Consider the following 13,538-nt stretch of genomic DNA (forward strand, 5'->3'; position numbering starts at 1 on the left):
GGGGATCACGGGGAAGGTTCTAGATAGAGAGGGGTGGGATCACGGGGAAGGTTCTAGATAGAGAGGAGTGGGGATCACGGTTCTAGATAGAGAGGGGTGGGATCATGGGGAAGGTTCTAGATAGAGAGGGGTGGGGATCACGGGGAAGGGGCTAGATAGAGAGGGGTGGGGATCACGGGGAAGGTTCTAGATAGAGAGGGGTGGGGATCACGGGGAAGGTTCTAGATAGAGAGGGGTGGGGATCACGGGGAAGGTTCTAGATAGAGAGGGGTGCGGATAACGGGGAGGGGGTTAGATAGAGAGGTGTGGGGATCATGGGGAAGGTTCTAGATAGAGAGGGGTGGAAGGTTCTAGATAGAGAGGGGTGGGGATCATGGGGAGGGGCTAGATAGAGAGGGGTGGGGATCACGGGGAAGGTTCTAGATAGAGAGGGGTGGGATCACAGGGAAGGTTCTAGATAGAGAGGGGTGGGATCACAGGGAAGGTTCTAGATAGAGAGGGGTGGGATCACAGGGAAGGTTCTAGATAGAGAGGGGTGCGGATAACGGGGAGGGGGTTAGATAGAGAGGTGTGGGGATCATGGGGAAGGTTCTAGATAGAGAGGGGTGGAAGGTTCTAGATAGAGAGGGGTGGGGATCATGGGGAGGGGCTAGAGAGGGGTGGGGATCACGGGGAAGGTTCTAGATAGAGAGGGGTGGGGATCACAGGGAAGGTTCTAGATAGAGAGGGGTGGGATCACAGGGAAGGTTCTAGATAGAGAGGGGTGGGATCACAGGGAAGGTTCTAGATAGAGAGGGGTGCGGATAACGGGGAGGGGGTTAGATAGAGAGGTGTGGGGATCACGGGGAAGGTTCTAGATAGAGAGGGGTGGGGATCACGGGGAAGGTTCTAGATAGAGGGGGTGGGGATCACGGGGAAGGTGCTAGATAGAGAGGGGTGGGGTTTACGGGGAGGGGGTTAGATAGAGAGGGGTGCAGATCATGGGGAGGGGCTATATAGAGAGGGGTGGGGATCACGGGGAAGGTTCTAGATAGAGAGGGGTGGGGTTTACGGGGAAGGTTCTAGATAGAGAGGGGTGGGGTTTACGGGGAAGGTTCTAGATAGAGGGGGTGGGGATCATGGAGAGGGGGCCGTGGGAGGGGCCTGCCAGGCCAAGTGTCAGGAGGGGACAGGGGCACTCGGGGGCGCAGCTGCCTCCTGAGCAGTGGCCCCCCAGGCAAGGGCAGCCCCCATGACAGTCATGCAGGAAGTTCACCAGGACTTTGCTCCCCTCTCGCTCCAGGAGCCAGGCCCCCTCCACATGCTCTGACCCAGCGGCCTTGTCTCCAAGCAGGTCCTTGGTTTTATGGACAGGGACCTCCTTCCCCAAGAATCCTGATAAACGGACCCTGCGGGGCTTCACCCACCTGCCTGGGTGCGGCCGGTGCTGACGCTTTCTGCAGGCCGGGTGGCTTCCGTGCCCCTGGTCTCTCTCTGTGCCTGGGCCTCCGGCTCCCAGCCAGCTCCTCCGACAGGTGGAAGCGGGCGGGCTCTCTGCACAGGGCTTGGTGCACCTCCAGCAGGCAGTAGGCGTCGGCAGCTGTGTGGGGAGTCGGCCTCAGCCTCCCGGGACAGAGGGCGGGAGGGCCATGGGGCGTGAGGAGGGGTCACTTCCACACACCTGCGTAGAGGAGCTGCTCCTCGCAGAGCGGCCTCCGGTCCCAGTTGGACAGCTGCTGCGTCTTGTCCAGGGCTGTGCCCAGCACCTGTTGCACCAGGAGGCTCAGGCCCCTCAGCTCCCTGGCCCTGTCCACGCCTGGGGCTGGCATGTTCGCCACCCGCATCTGCTAAGACAGTGCCCTGCAGGGTAATGCGTCTGGCCCTGGAGGGAGCACAGCTCACCGTGCCCACTCACACCAGCCCTGGGGGGGCTCTGGAGGAGGCGCCACCCCCTCCATCAGCGGCCTGTGCAGCAGAGACAGGGAGAAGGAGCGGACACGTCCGAGGAGAGGCTCCACGTGGGGGTCAAAGGCTGCAGGTACTGCACACCAGGGCCAGCTCCGGGGGCCCTGGTCAGCAGTCCCACGGTCACCCCGCCCAGCCCCTCACAGCCTCAGAGAGCAAGGGCCCTGAGGCTGTGTGGCCAGCTCTCTGTCTGTTTTATCTTCAAAAGAGGAGCACTGTGTGTGCTGTGCATAAAACAGCAGAAATGCAGACAAAATGCAACGAAACCACCCCCGGGGGGCTCTAGTGCTCATGCTGGGGGGGGCCTCCACGTGTGTGTCTGGGGTGGCGTGTGTGCCCTAGAGAGGGGTGGGGATCACGGGGAGGGGCTAGATAGAGAGGGGTGGGATCACGAGGAAGGTTCTAGATAGAGAGGGGTGGGGATTGCGAGGAGGGGGCTAGATAGAGAGGGGTGGGGATCACGGGGAAGGTTCTAGATAGAGAGGGGTGGGGATCACGGGGAAGGTTCTAGATAGAGAGTGGTGGGGATCACGGGGAAGGTGCTAGATAGAGCCCCAGGGGCTCCCTCCCGGAGCTCCTCCAAGTGGAACCCAGGGCTCAGGTCCAGGGGAAGGTGCCCTCACACCAGATAAGGGCCCCACAGAGGCTCAGGGATGCCTACACCAGGAGGCCCTCCTCCCTCCCTGGGGACGCCAGATCCACCTCTGCCAGGCTCTGCTCCGGGGCCCTGGTGACTAAGGCTGAGCTGACAGGAATCCGGCGGGAGAAGCCCAGGGCCACTGGGAAGGTGTGGAGGGGCCCCAAGCAGCCCTGGAACCCCAGGCCCACCTGGCATCATGTGAGCGGCTCAGTGGGTGCCCACCTGTCTGTGCACCAGCAGCAGGTCCATGCCGCCCAGAATCTGCTTCTCCACATGGGCCAGGGCGGGGCACGACGTGCCCAGTTTCTGCAGGTCCCCCACCATCCCGTAGCCTGTGGGCAGGAACCATCGTGGGAGGGGCGCCTGCAGGCAGGGATGGCACTGTCCCCTGACCCCAGGGTGCACCCAGCACCCTCCCTGGGGCACACGGAAGGAAGGGTCAGGCAGGGGTGCGGGCCGCTTCCCTTCTAGACTGGGCAGGGGGCCCCAGGGCGTCACTCACCCAGCTTGGTGATAGAGGGGTCCGAGAGGAGCTGGGCCACCAGCCGGGAAAAGGCCTGGGCTCCCTGCCCTGTTGGTGGCTGTGAGAGTGCCAGGACGTCCAGAAGGAACACGTGGCCCTCCACGGCCACCTGCAGGAGTGATGGCCGAGGCCGGCCCCCAGCAACAAACACAGGTGTCCACTCCAGGTCTACACCAACCACTTGGTGGCACTGCGGGCAGAGGGGCAGATGTGACCCTCAGGGCCAACTCGGCTCTGCAGGGACCACAGCCTGGAGGGCCTGAGCAGCTCTGTGAGCCTGGGCTTCGGGGAGACGCCCCTGCACCCCTGCATGCTTGTAGGGCTGGGGCCGTTGGCAGCTGCCCCTTGCTTTCTGTAGCTGCACCAGAGAGGGAGCCCTGGCTGTTGCGAGCAAGAGCCTGGCCTGGTGCCCACGGCAGTGCCCGTGTCAGGGAGGCACCCCACGTCTCGGGCCCCATCTGTAAAATGGGGATTCCACGGCACCTTCCACAGGCTGGCAGGACTGGGTAAATGCCAGCAGCCAGCATCCTGGAGTCTCAGAGGCACAGCGTGGGGAACGGCTGCCCTCACAGCAGCTCTGGGGCACCTGGCGGGCTCATGCCCAGAGGCCTTGCCTCTCTCCGAATGCCATGCCCCTGATGCTCCTCCAATGCCTGGCAGGGGGATCCCACCACCGGGCACTGCCCCAGCGGCCGAGGGAACCACCTGCAGGAGTGCACCCTCGTGTCTGGTCAGGTCTTCCCACGAGGCCAGGAGGTGGATGTTCTCCCTGGGGATGGGCAGCTGGTAGTAATGGTCCTTCATGTCCTTCACCTCCAGCCTCAAGTCAGCCTCTGTCGCCCTGGGAGGAGCAGAGCTGGTAGCGCCCCCATGTCCCTGGTCCCCTACCCACTCTGACCTCGGAGCAGGAGGGGAGCATTCAGGGCCTGTTTGGTGGGGGCATCTCAGGTCCTGGCTCCTCCCACACCGGCTCAGTCCAGCCCAGCGTGAGCCCTGCTCCTGCCTCTCCTCCCAGTGGCCCTGGTGACTGCCCCCCCAGGCCATAGGGCAGCCTGCTCCTCAGGGTCCCACGTGGGTCGGGCTGGCCATGGATCTGGCAGCAGAGGAGGAGGGCTGGGCCCTGCTGTCTTGTCTGCTCTGTGTATAGCTGTGCTCTTTGTTTTGTCTTAATTTCTAATTCTCAAGCCACTGGCATGAAGACTGGTGAGCTGCCGTCCCAAGGGTAGGGGCCATCCTGGGCGGAACCCACCCCTGGCTGGGGTCACCCTGGCGGCGCTCACCTCCCCTGGAGCCTGAGCCGGCGGAGTTCCACAGCCACTGCAGCCGGCAGCCGCTCCTCGGGCAGCGAGAGGTCCATGGCACACTGGGCGGCCGTGACTGTGTCACCGTGGGAGACCAGCAGCTGAGACAGCTGCTCCTGAAGCCACGGGCTCTGCCCCACCAGGCCCTGTGAGGAGGGTGGCTGTGAGGATGGAGATGGGGACGTTGCTGTGCCACAGGGCTCTGCCCCGAGGGACCCCCGTAGACCCCAACCTTGCAGACTGGTTCTGAGCACTCAGGGAGGAGGGGCGGCCGTCCACCCGAGGCCTGCAGCATCTGTCCTGCCTGAGGTTCCACAGGACCAAAGCGGCTGAGATAGAGGTGCTGAGGCAAAGGCTGTCCACCCCAGTGTAGCCCCGGCTGGCCTTCCGGGTCTCCAAGCCTGAGGTGAAGGCTGCCCACCTCAGTTCAGCCCCAGCTGGCCCCTCCTGGCCTCCAAGCCTCCACTGACGTTCCCGGCCTCCAGGCCTCCGCCGGCCCTCCCGGCCTCCAAGCCTCCGCCAGCCCTCCTGGCCTCCAAGCCTCCACTGACGTTCCCGGCCTCCAAGCCTCCACCAGCCCTCCCGGCCTCCAGGCCTCCGCCGGCCCTCCTGGCCTCCAAGCCTCCACTGATGTTCCTGGCCTCCAGGCCTCCGCCGGCCCTCCCGGCCTCCAAGCCTCCCCCGGCCCTCCTGCTCTCACCAGGCATCTGCCCCCACTCTGGGTCCCAGGAGCCCGGGCGTGTTTTCTGGAGCACCTGCCCAGCCTGCCCCATCTCCATGCTCCTCCTCTTGCCGGGGGAGCCCCTCTGCCCCTTCCCCTCCTCCTCACTGTGTGGGGTTTGGCTGGCAGGGCTCAGGAGGCTATTGGGCACCCATTCACCCACGGCCCAGGAGTGGACAGAGGGGTGCCCTCGGGGTGGCAATGACCAAGGGGGTCCCGAGAAACCTCATCCTCACCAGGGTGAGCTCTCTCCCACCCCGCAGCCACCCGTGGCAGCGCCCAGCCCAGGAGCAGAGGCACCTACAGGCCTGCGGGACCCTCAGCCCCCACCGGGAAATGCAGGGCCCAGCACGAGCGAGGGTCTCCCTCCCCGCAAGGTCCTGGAGTCCATGGGTTCAGGATGGCCTTGAGTGTCAGGCGGGAAGGGAGGGGACCTGCCCGGCAGGCTGAGCTCCCGCACGACCTCCCACCCCACGGCCTCGAGGAGGGTCCGCCTGCCCCGCTGGCTTCAGGCCCAGCAGCCTGAGGCTGCTTCCCCGGCGTGGGTTCCCACGTGGACGACAATACGTGGAAGCCGCCCGCATTCTTCAGGACGTCCGCTGCCCTTCCGGCCGGCTCCGCGCTGGCACCGGGCGGGGGGGGCCCGGCCTTCCTCCTTCCGGCCTCGCCCAGGCGCCCCGCACCTCTTTGGTGACTCTCAGCCCCCACCCGGCCCCACAGGCAGCTCCGCTGGGCCGGTTTGGGTGGCACAGACGCTGCCATCTGCCTGGAACAAGGCCCAGTCGGGCTCCACCGATGCCCTCGGCTCCCGCTCAGGCCTCCCGGGCCTGGGGACCCTGCACCCGCCTGCCAGCCACGCACCCCAACACGGGGTCTGGGGTCAGCAGCCCCAACGAAGGCCTCAGCTCTGCCCGCTTCCACCAGGAGGCTCCGGGCCTGTGCCCCCAGGACAGCTACCCAGGCCGCCCTGCAGCCTCACAGGCAAGGGCACGAACTCACCTGCACGTGGTCGGTCCAGTTCTCCTGAGACAGGCTCTTCTGCAAAAGCAAACAGGAAGGGGCGGTTGCCAGGCAGCTCCAGAGGCTGAATCGGGGCCTGGTGGGAGTTTTCCTCGACCCCTGGCAGGGTATATCCTTGGCAGAGCCCAGGTACTCACCCGCCCTGGTGCCATAGCCCAGAGCCAGGGCCCCATGGCCTCCCCTTCACCCAGGCCTGGCCCAGCTTGCCCAGCTCTGGGGCGAGAAGCAGCTCCTACTTGGGATGTCCGTGCACCCCGTGGTGCGCAGTGAGTATCCCAGGCCAAAGTCTGTGGCTCAGGCCGCAGCTGGCTGCCCCCAGGACCCCCTCCTGCTCACAAACCTCCACAAACCGCTTGTGGCACAGGTGCCGCAGGGCCGCCAGGCGCCGCTGAATGGCCGCGTTGGGACACAGCGCTGAAAGGAAAGGCCAGCTCAGCACTGCGGGCTCAGGGCAGCCCCACCACGGCCTCCTTCTGGGGCAGGCTGGAGACGGGCAGAGGGGCTGTGCCTGCCTCTTCACCGTCCTCCACCTCTGCCCCAGGCCCCACCCCCTCCCCACTGCCTGGGCCTCTGCTGGGGTCCACCCCACTCAGCCTGGGGGTCCCGCCGGCCCCGGGGTCTCCCTTGCACTTGTGCGGCGGGCCCTTTTGTCTGGCCTCCCTCTGGGGCCTCCCTGTCTTTCCTCAGGGAGGTTCCTTCCTGGTGTTGGCATCTGCGTTTGTGCCCGGCCTTTCTCTCACTCTCACGTGGAACCCTTGTGGACAGGGCCAGCTGTTCACTGTGGGTCCCATGACTGGAGCCCCATGAGCAGCAGGGACTGAGGCACACGCATGTCTACACTCTCCGTCAGCCTCACCTCCATACTCCACTCCAGAGCCTGAGGGGGCCCTGGGGAGGGCACCACGGTCTGGCTGAGCCCCTTTCCCCCAGGGTGCGGCAGCCAGTGGTGCTAACGGGCTGGCCGGTCCTCAGCAGGACGCCGAGCTTTCAGGGCCCCACCCACTCACGCGCAGAGCACAGCCATGGGGAGTGGGGCGACCACCTGCCCTGAGGCCTCTGCCTGGCTCTGGCCCAACCTCACCGAGGGTCCCTGTGACACACTCTCAAGACACGTGGGTGCCCTTGCCAGCACCTGCCTCCAACACCTGGGAGCACCCTGTGGTGGGGACCCCATCTGCAGCCTACAGCGGGGGTCTGTGCAGTTCACAGCAAGGCCAGGGGCCAGGGCTAGCCAGGGAGGGCCAGCCTTCCTGGAACACAGCCACCAGGGCACAAACTTCCAGCAGAGGCCTTGCCCAGGAATCCGCCACCTGCCCTGGGTCTGAGGGGTGATGAGAGCACCCTCCTCCCGCCTTCCTCTTTCCCGGAAACGAGGCCTCTGCTACCCTCGTGCACTGGACACCCCAGGGGCCGCCACTCCTTTAAACCACGTGGCACCTCTGGGTAGCACCTACACAAAGCCCAACACATACTTTTGGAGAAAGGAGGAAGGAGGAAGGAGGAAGGAGGAAGCAGGAAGGAAGAAGGGAAGAAGGAGGAAGGGAGGAAAGAGGAAGGAGGAAGGAGGAAGCAGGAAGGAAGAAGGGAAGAAGGAGGAAGGGAGGAAAGAGGAAGGAGAAAGGAGGAAGGAGGAAGAAGAAAGGAAAAAGGGAGGAAGGAGGAAGGAGAAAGGAGGAAGGAGGAAGGAAGAAGGGAGAAAGGGAGGAAGGAGGAAGGAGGAAGGGAGAAAGGGAGGAAGGAGGAAGGAGGAAGGGAGAAAGGAGGAAGGAGGAAGGGAGAAAGGAGGAAGGAGGAAGGGAGAAAGGGAGGAAGGAGGAAGGAGGAAGGGAGAAAGGGAGAAAGGGAGGAAGGAGGAAGGAGGAAGGGAGGAAGGAGGAAGGGAGAAAGGGAGAAAGGGAGGAAGGAGGAAGGAGAAAGGGAGGAAGGAGGAAGGAGGAAGGGAGAAAGGGAGGAAGGAGAAAGGAGGAAGGGAGAAAGGGAGGAAGGAGAAAGGAGGAAGGAGAAAGGGAGGAAAGAGGAAGGAGGAAGGGAGGAAAGAGGAAGGAGGGAGCAGAAAGGAGAAAGGGAGGAAGGAGAAAGGAGGAAGGAGGAAGGAGGAAGGGAGGAAGGAAGAAGGGAGGAAAGAGGAAAGAGGAAGGAGGAAGGAGAAAGGAGGAAGGAGGAAGGGAGGAAAGAGGAAGGAGGAAGGGAGGAAAGAGGAAGGAGGAAGGAGAAAGGAGGAAGGAGAAAGGAGAAAGGGAGGAAGGAGAAAGGAGAAAGGGAGGAAGGAAGAAGGGAGGAAAGAGGAAGGAGGAAGGAGGAAGGAGGAAGGAGGAAGGGAGAAAGGGAGGAAAGAGGAAGGAGGAAGGAGAAAGGGAGGAAGGAGAAAGGAGAAAGGAGGAAGGAGGAAGGAGGAAGGGAGGAAGGAAGAAGGGAGGAAAGAGGAAGGAGGAAGGAGAAAGGAGGAAGGAGGAAGGGAGAAAGGGAGGAAAGAGGAAGGAGAAAGGGAGGAAGGAAGACAGAAGGAAGGAGGATGGAGGAAGGAGGAAGGGAGAAGTTACTCAGGGGACACAGCTGGGCAGCCCAGGTGTTGCTGCAAAGGCCCTTCCCTCAGGTCCAGACAGATGGGGGCAGCTTTCCTGACATTTCCATGCTTTTAGGCAACATTTTGCCTGTGGGATACTGTGTGCAAAGGCTTCTGGATACAGTACTGCATCGACAGAAGGGATTTGGGCTATAACCATGCTGAGAACCTAGAAACACTGCAAAATCCAGATAAAACTCAAACTGCCAGCCAGGTGCCAGCCTGCACCCTCCTGAGATTCAAGGGCCCTGTGGATGGGGCCTCAGTGCATCTTCCTGGCCCTTGCAGGGGGTCCTGGGAACAAAGGGGACCTGGCTTCCCTTGGTATCTAACAACACAGGCAGGTGTGGCCATCAGCCTGTCCAGAGGGGCCTGGGAGGGTGGCTGCAGTCCTGCGGACTTGGACTCAGCACTCACCCTCAGCTCTGCAGCCAGGCAGGAGGCAGGAAGCCCTCCCAGAGCCGCCTAGGTAGGCAGAGGAGCTCACAGACCCGTCGGCTGCTCAGTGGCAGGGCCCAGGCCAGGCCCACCTCACAGCCACTCTGGCACGAGCTGGGCAAGAGGCAGGGAGGGGCTCTCTGGGAAGGTTGGTCTTGGTTGGCCCCTGAACAACGGGCAGCCCCAGTCACAGAACATGTCCCTGGCCATGCAGGGCAGGAATGTGGGGGCTGGACTCACCCGGGGCTACGCCGTACCGCTCCTGCAGACGCAAGACCTGCCTGCTCAGCACCTTCGGACTCAGCTTCTCCAGGCTCAAGGAGGTCACCTCAGGGTACTGTCTGTGGGGAGAAAGAGGCACAGCCTCTGTTGCTGTTTTAAGTTAATACATTTTAAGATTTTCATTTTCATCATAGTCATATGCATGCATAGTTTAAACCTCAAGTGAGGTTTATAAGAAAATGCAGGCATCCCCGCCCCCCGCCCACCCCATCCTTAGCACTTGCAGGTCAACATTGAAATGGTTGTGTATTGGCCTCCACGTTTCCAGATAACATCCTTGGATTGTGATCTCTTGATTATTGACTTCTGGGTATTTGGTATTGACTTCTCCCCACGGAAGGTGGACTCCCAAAATAACAGTATTAGAGTTTTAGCTAAATCAGCACCTTCCTCATTGGTGATATTCTGGCTGCACAACGGCCTCAACGGCTCAGCCTTCTGCTGCTGCTTTCAGGGTTAATGCTTATCTGGCTCTGTTGTTTCTCAGTTACCCGTCCTGGTCCCTTGACACTTGGCTCCTCCTGCCCCTCCAGCCACTCTCTAGCTCCTGCCCTGCAAGGTCCTGGGACTGACCCCCCCATGCCCTGGTCCACACCCTCCGACCTCCAGGTAGTGGTGAAGCACAGCCACTGGGTGTTTCCCAAGATAAGGTCCACGGGGTACTTTTGGAGATGTGCACCTCCAGGGTCTGTGCCCGCTGCACACCAGCTTGAGAGTTCAGTGGAGCCAAGACTTCTGGGTTGAGATAACGTCCCTTTAGCACAGGCAGGCTTGGCTCCCAGAAGCACTGTTGAGACCCCAGAACCCATTCCTATTCCTGCTCCTCTGATGTGACCTGCTCTTCTGGAGGTTTTGAGGCTCTTCCATTTTCACTAGTGTTGAGAAATTCATGACAATGTGCCCCACAGGGGGTCTCTCTCCACCCACCTTCGGCCACTCCACAAACCTGCTGCGTCCGGCTCCCGTGGGGGCTCCCGTGGCCTCGCATCTGGAAACCTGTCAGCCACGAATTACTTAGGAGTTTCCTTCCCCGCTCTTCTTCTTCCTGGAATCCCCGTTATTTGTATGTTGGACCTTCTTGACAGAATCTCCAATTTTAAACACGTTTTCTCTTTGATTTTCCTTCTCTTTATGTATTTTGTACTGCTTTTTGGAAGACAACTTCAAATTTATCTTCCAAACCTCCCATTGAGCTTTCATTTCCCATCCTGTCCTTCATCCATCAGGTTCTGTCGTACAGTGTGAAAGCTCTTTCTGTGGGGCCCCCATCTCCACTTCACAGACACAGTATCTTCCAAAGATCTTAGTTACAGCGTTTGTGCTTTTAAGGTTTCTTTTGCTCCCTCCAAGCTCCAGCTTAGTGTGTGTATTAGTCAGGGTTCTCTAGAGGGACAGAACTCATAGGATATATATACACATATATATTATATATAGAATATATAATATATATGTGTATATATATATATATATATAAAGGTGAGTTTATTAAGTATTAACTCACACGATCACAAGATCCCACAATAGGCCGTCTGCAAGCTGAGGAGCACAGAGAGCCATTCCGAGTCTCAAAGCTGAACTTAGAGTCTGATGTTCGAGGGCAGGAGGCATCCAGCACAGGAGAAAGACGTAGGCTGGGAGGGTAGGCCCATCTAGCCTTCTCACGTTTTTCTGCCTGCTTTATATTCCAGCCTTGCTGGCAGCTGATGAGATGGTGCCCACCGAGATTAAGGGTGCGTCTGCCTCTCCCAGTCCACTCAGTCGAAGGTGAATCTCCTTTGGCAACACCCTCACAGACACACCCAGGATCAATACTTTGCATCTGTCCATCCAATCCAGTTGACACTCAGTGTTAATCATCCCAGTGTGTTAGTGTTAGTGCGTGTGGTTGGCAGAGGCCCCACAACCCTGACTGCTCCTGCCCAACACTGCCCTGTGTGCACGGCGTGGCCTGGTAGCCCTGGAAGGCCAGAGGTGCTGTCGGCTGAGAAGCGTCTGTGCACCTCCAGCAAGGGTCTCACCTGTGTCCTCCTGGTTTCAGCACGGAGCCCTAGCCCTGTCCTCAGCTGTGGCCAGAACACCGTGCCGCTCACAAAGACCCCCTGGAGACCCTGTTTCCAGCCCAGCTTCTCGGAGGAATCTGGGCCTCCACTTCCTGTGCCTCCCTGGGGCTCCGAAGCCAACTGGCTCCTTGCATCTGCAGGTTCAGCACTCTCAGGCCTCCGAGGATAGTCGCCGCCTGGACATCTGTCTTCCGGGTTCCAGCTCCCGTCTCCCCTCTTATTCTCTTGAAATTTTTGTCTTCATTTTAAAGCAAAGAGGCAATAGATGCTTGTGTTTAACTGCCACTTTAAACTGTAAGTCCTACTTAAAACTTTTTAAAAATTAAATGTATATATTTGACACAGGATCTCACTCTGTCCCCCAGGCTGGACTGCAGTGGTGCGATCAAGGCTCACTGCAGCCTCAACCTCCTGGCCTCAAGTGATCCTCCCACCTCAGCCCCCTGAGTAGTAGGACTATAGGCATGCCCCACCACGGCTGGCTAATTTTTGTATTTTTTGTAGAGACAGGGTTTTGTCATATTGCCCAGGCTGGTTTCAAACTCCTGGCCTTAAGCGATCCTCCCACTGCACCTGGCAAGGCCTACTTTTTTTTTTTTTTTTTTTTGAGGTGGAGTCTCGCTCTGTCGCCCAGGCTGGAGTGCAGTGGCGTGATCTCGGCTCACTGCAAGCTCCGCCTCCCGGGTTCACGCCATTCTCCTGCCTCAGCCTCCAGAGTAGCTGGGACTACAGGCACCCGCCACTGCGCCCGGCTAATTTTTTGTATTTTTAGTAGAGATGGGGTTTCACTGTGTTAGCCAGGATGGTTTCACCATGTTAGCCAGGTTAGTCTCGATCTCCTGACCTCATGATCTGCCCACCTCGGCCTCCCAAAGTGCTGGGATTACAGGCGTGAGCCACTGCACCCGGCCAAGGCCTACTTTTTAAGATAAACTATTTACTGAGGTATAAGTGACACATGGTAAGGTATGCCAATCATGGGTGCAAATGCACCGGTAAACCCACTACCCAAATCTCAACATAGAATGTTCCAGGCCAGGTGCGGTGGCTCACGCCTGTAATCCCATCACCTTGGGAGGCTGAGGCAGGAGGATTGCTTGAGCCGAGGAGGTCGAGTCTGCAGTGAGCTGTGATTGTGTCATTGCACTCCAGCCTGGGTAACAGAGTGAGACCCTGTCTCTAAAGTAAAACGTAAATAAAGGACATTCCAGCACCCCAAAGTTTCTCCCGTGTCCATCTCTGTGTATCCCCATCCCACACTTCTCTGACTTCTATGGCCAGAGATTATTTGCCTGATCTTGAACTTGATACAAATGGAATGATAGAATAGGGACACTTTGCCACTTTTGGATCTGGCTTCTTTCATGCAGTCTCTGTCCACGCTGCTGAGTGTGACGAGGTTCAGTCTCTCACAGCTGAGTTTGTGACCGTGATCACTGCATCCACTGCTGCTCTGGGGACTAGGGCTGCTCCCGGGTTTCACAGATGATGATTAAGCTGCCATGACTGCGATCTTTTGTGGATAATGAGCTCATTTCTCTTGGGCATATGCTAAGTGGACTTGGACAACATATGTCATAGGGTTGGCATACTTTTTTTGCTTTAGTAGAAACTGCTAAATAGTTTTCTGAAGTGTCTGCACCAGTGCACATCCCACCAGCAGTGTGTGAGCGTTCTGGTTGCTCCATGTCCTTGTCAACACTTGGTATGTTCGACTTTTAAATTTTAGCCTTTCTGATGGGAGGTAGTGGTATTTCTTTGTGGCTTAATTTGCATTTCCCTGATATTAATGGTGCTTAGCAACTTTTCCTACACTTATTGGCTATCTGGATATCCTCTTTTGTGATGTGCTTATTCAAGGCTTTTGCTCATTTAAAAACTTGGTTTGTTTGTCTTTTATTGTTTATTTGCTTTGTAGGTTTTTTGCTTAAAAAATATTCTGGATACAGTCTTTTGTAAAATGTGTACTGTAAATAATCTTCTCTTGGTCTGGAAGTTGCCTTAACCCTCTCTCAATGATTTCCTTTGACATCCAGAAGGTATTAA

The 13,538-nt window shown here is 59.0% G+C and overlaps 1 protein-coding gene across 9 annotated transcripts in view; it reads right to left on the bottom strand.

Annotated features, from left to right (window-relative positions):
- Positions 1-13,538, bottom strand: part of EXD3 (exonuclease 3'-5' domain containing 3) — a 125,115-nt gene that overhangs the window by 44,569 nt on the left and 67,008 nt on the right. For 7 of the 9 annotated variants that reach the window (XM_054521277.2, XM_063714587.1, XM_063714588.1 and 4 more), the window contains 9 exons: positions 9,391-9,491; positions 6,490-6,563; positions 6,129-6,167; positions 4,388-4,554; positions 3,813-3,948; positions 3,087-3,297; positions 2,807-2,916; positions 1,661-1,826; positions 1,407-1,579 (listed from right to left, as the gene is read on the bottom strand). In XM_054521277.2, the coding sequence (XP_054377252.2) occupies positions 1,407-1,579; positions 1,661-1,826; positions 2,807-2,916; positions 3,087-3,297; positions 3,813-3,948; positions 4,388-4,554; positions 6,129-6,167; positions 6,490-6,563; positions 9,391-9,491 (1,177 nt within the window). The remainder of the gene's footprint in view (positions 1-1,406; positions 1,580-1,660; positions 1,827-2,806; positions 2,917-3,086; positions 3,298-3,812; positions 3,949-4,387; positions 4,555-6,128; positions 6,168-6,489; positions 6,564-9,390; positions 9,492-13,538) is intronic. The other 2 variants (XM_063714594.1, XM_063714589.1) reach the window with 1 other exon arrangement.

This window comes from Pongo abelii, chromosome 13 (genome assembly GCF_028885655.2).
Source record: "Pongo abelii isolate AG06213 chromosome 13, NHGRI_mPonAbe1-v2.0_pri, whole genome shotgun sequence".
Lineage (NCBI taxonomy): Eukaryota > Metazoa > Chordata > Mammalia > Primates > Hominidae > Pongo > Pongo abelii.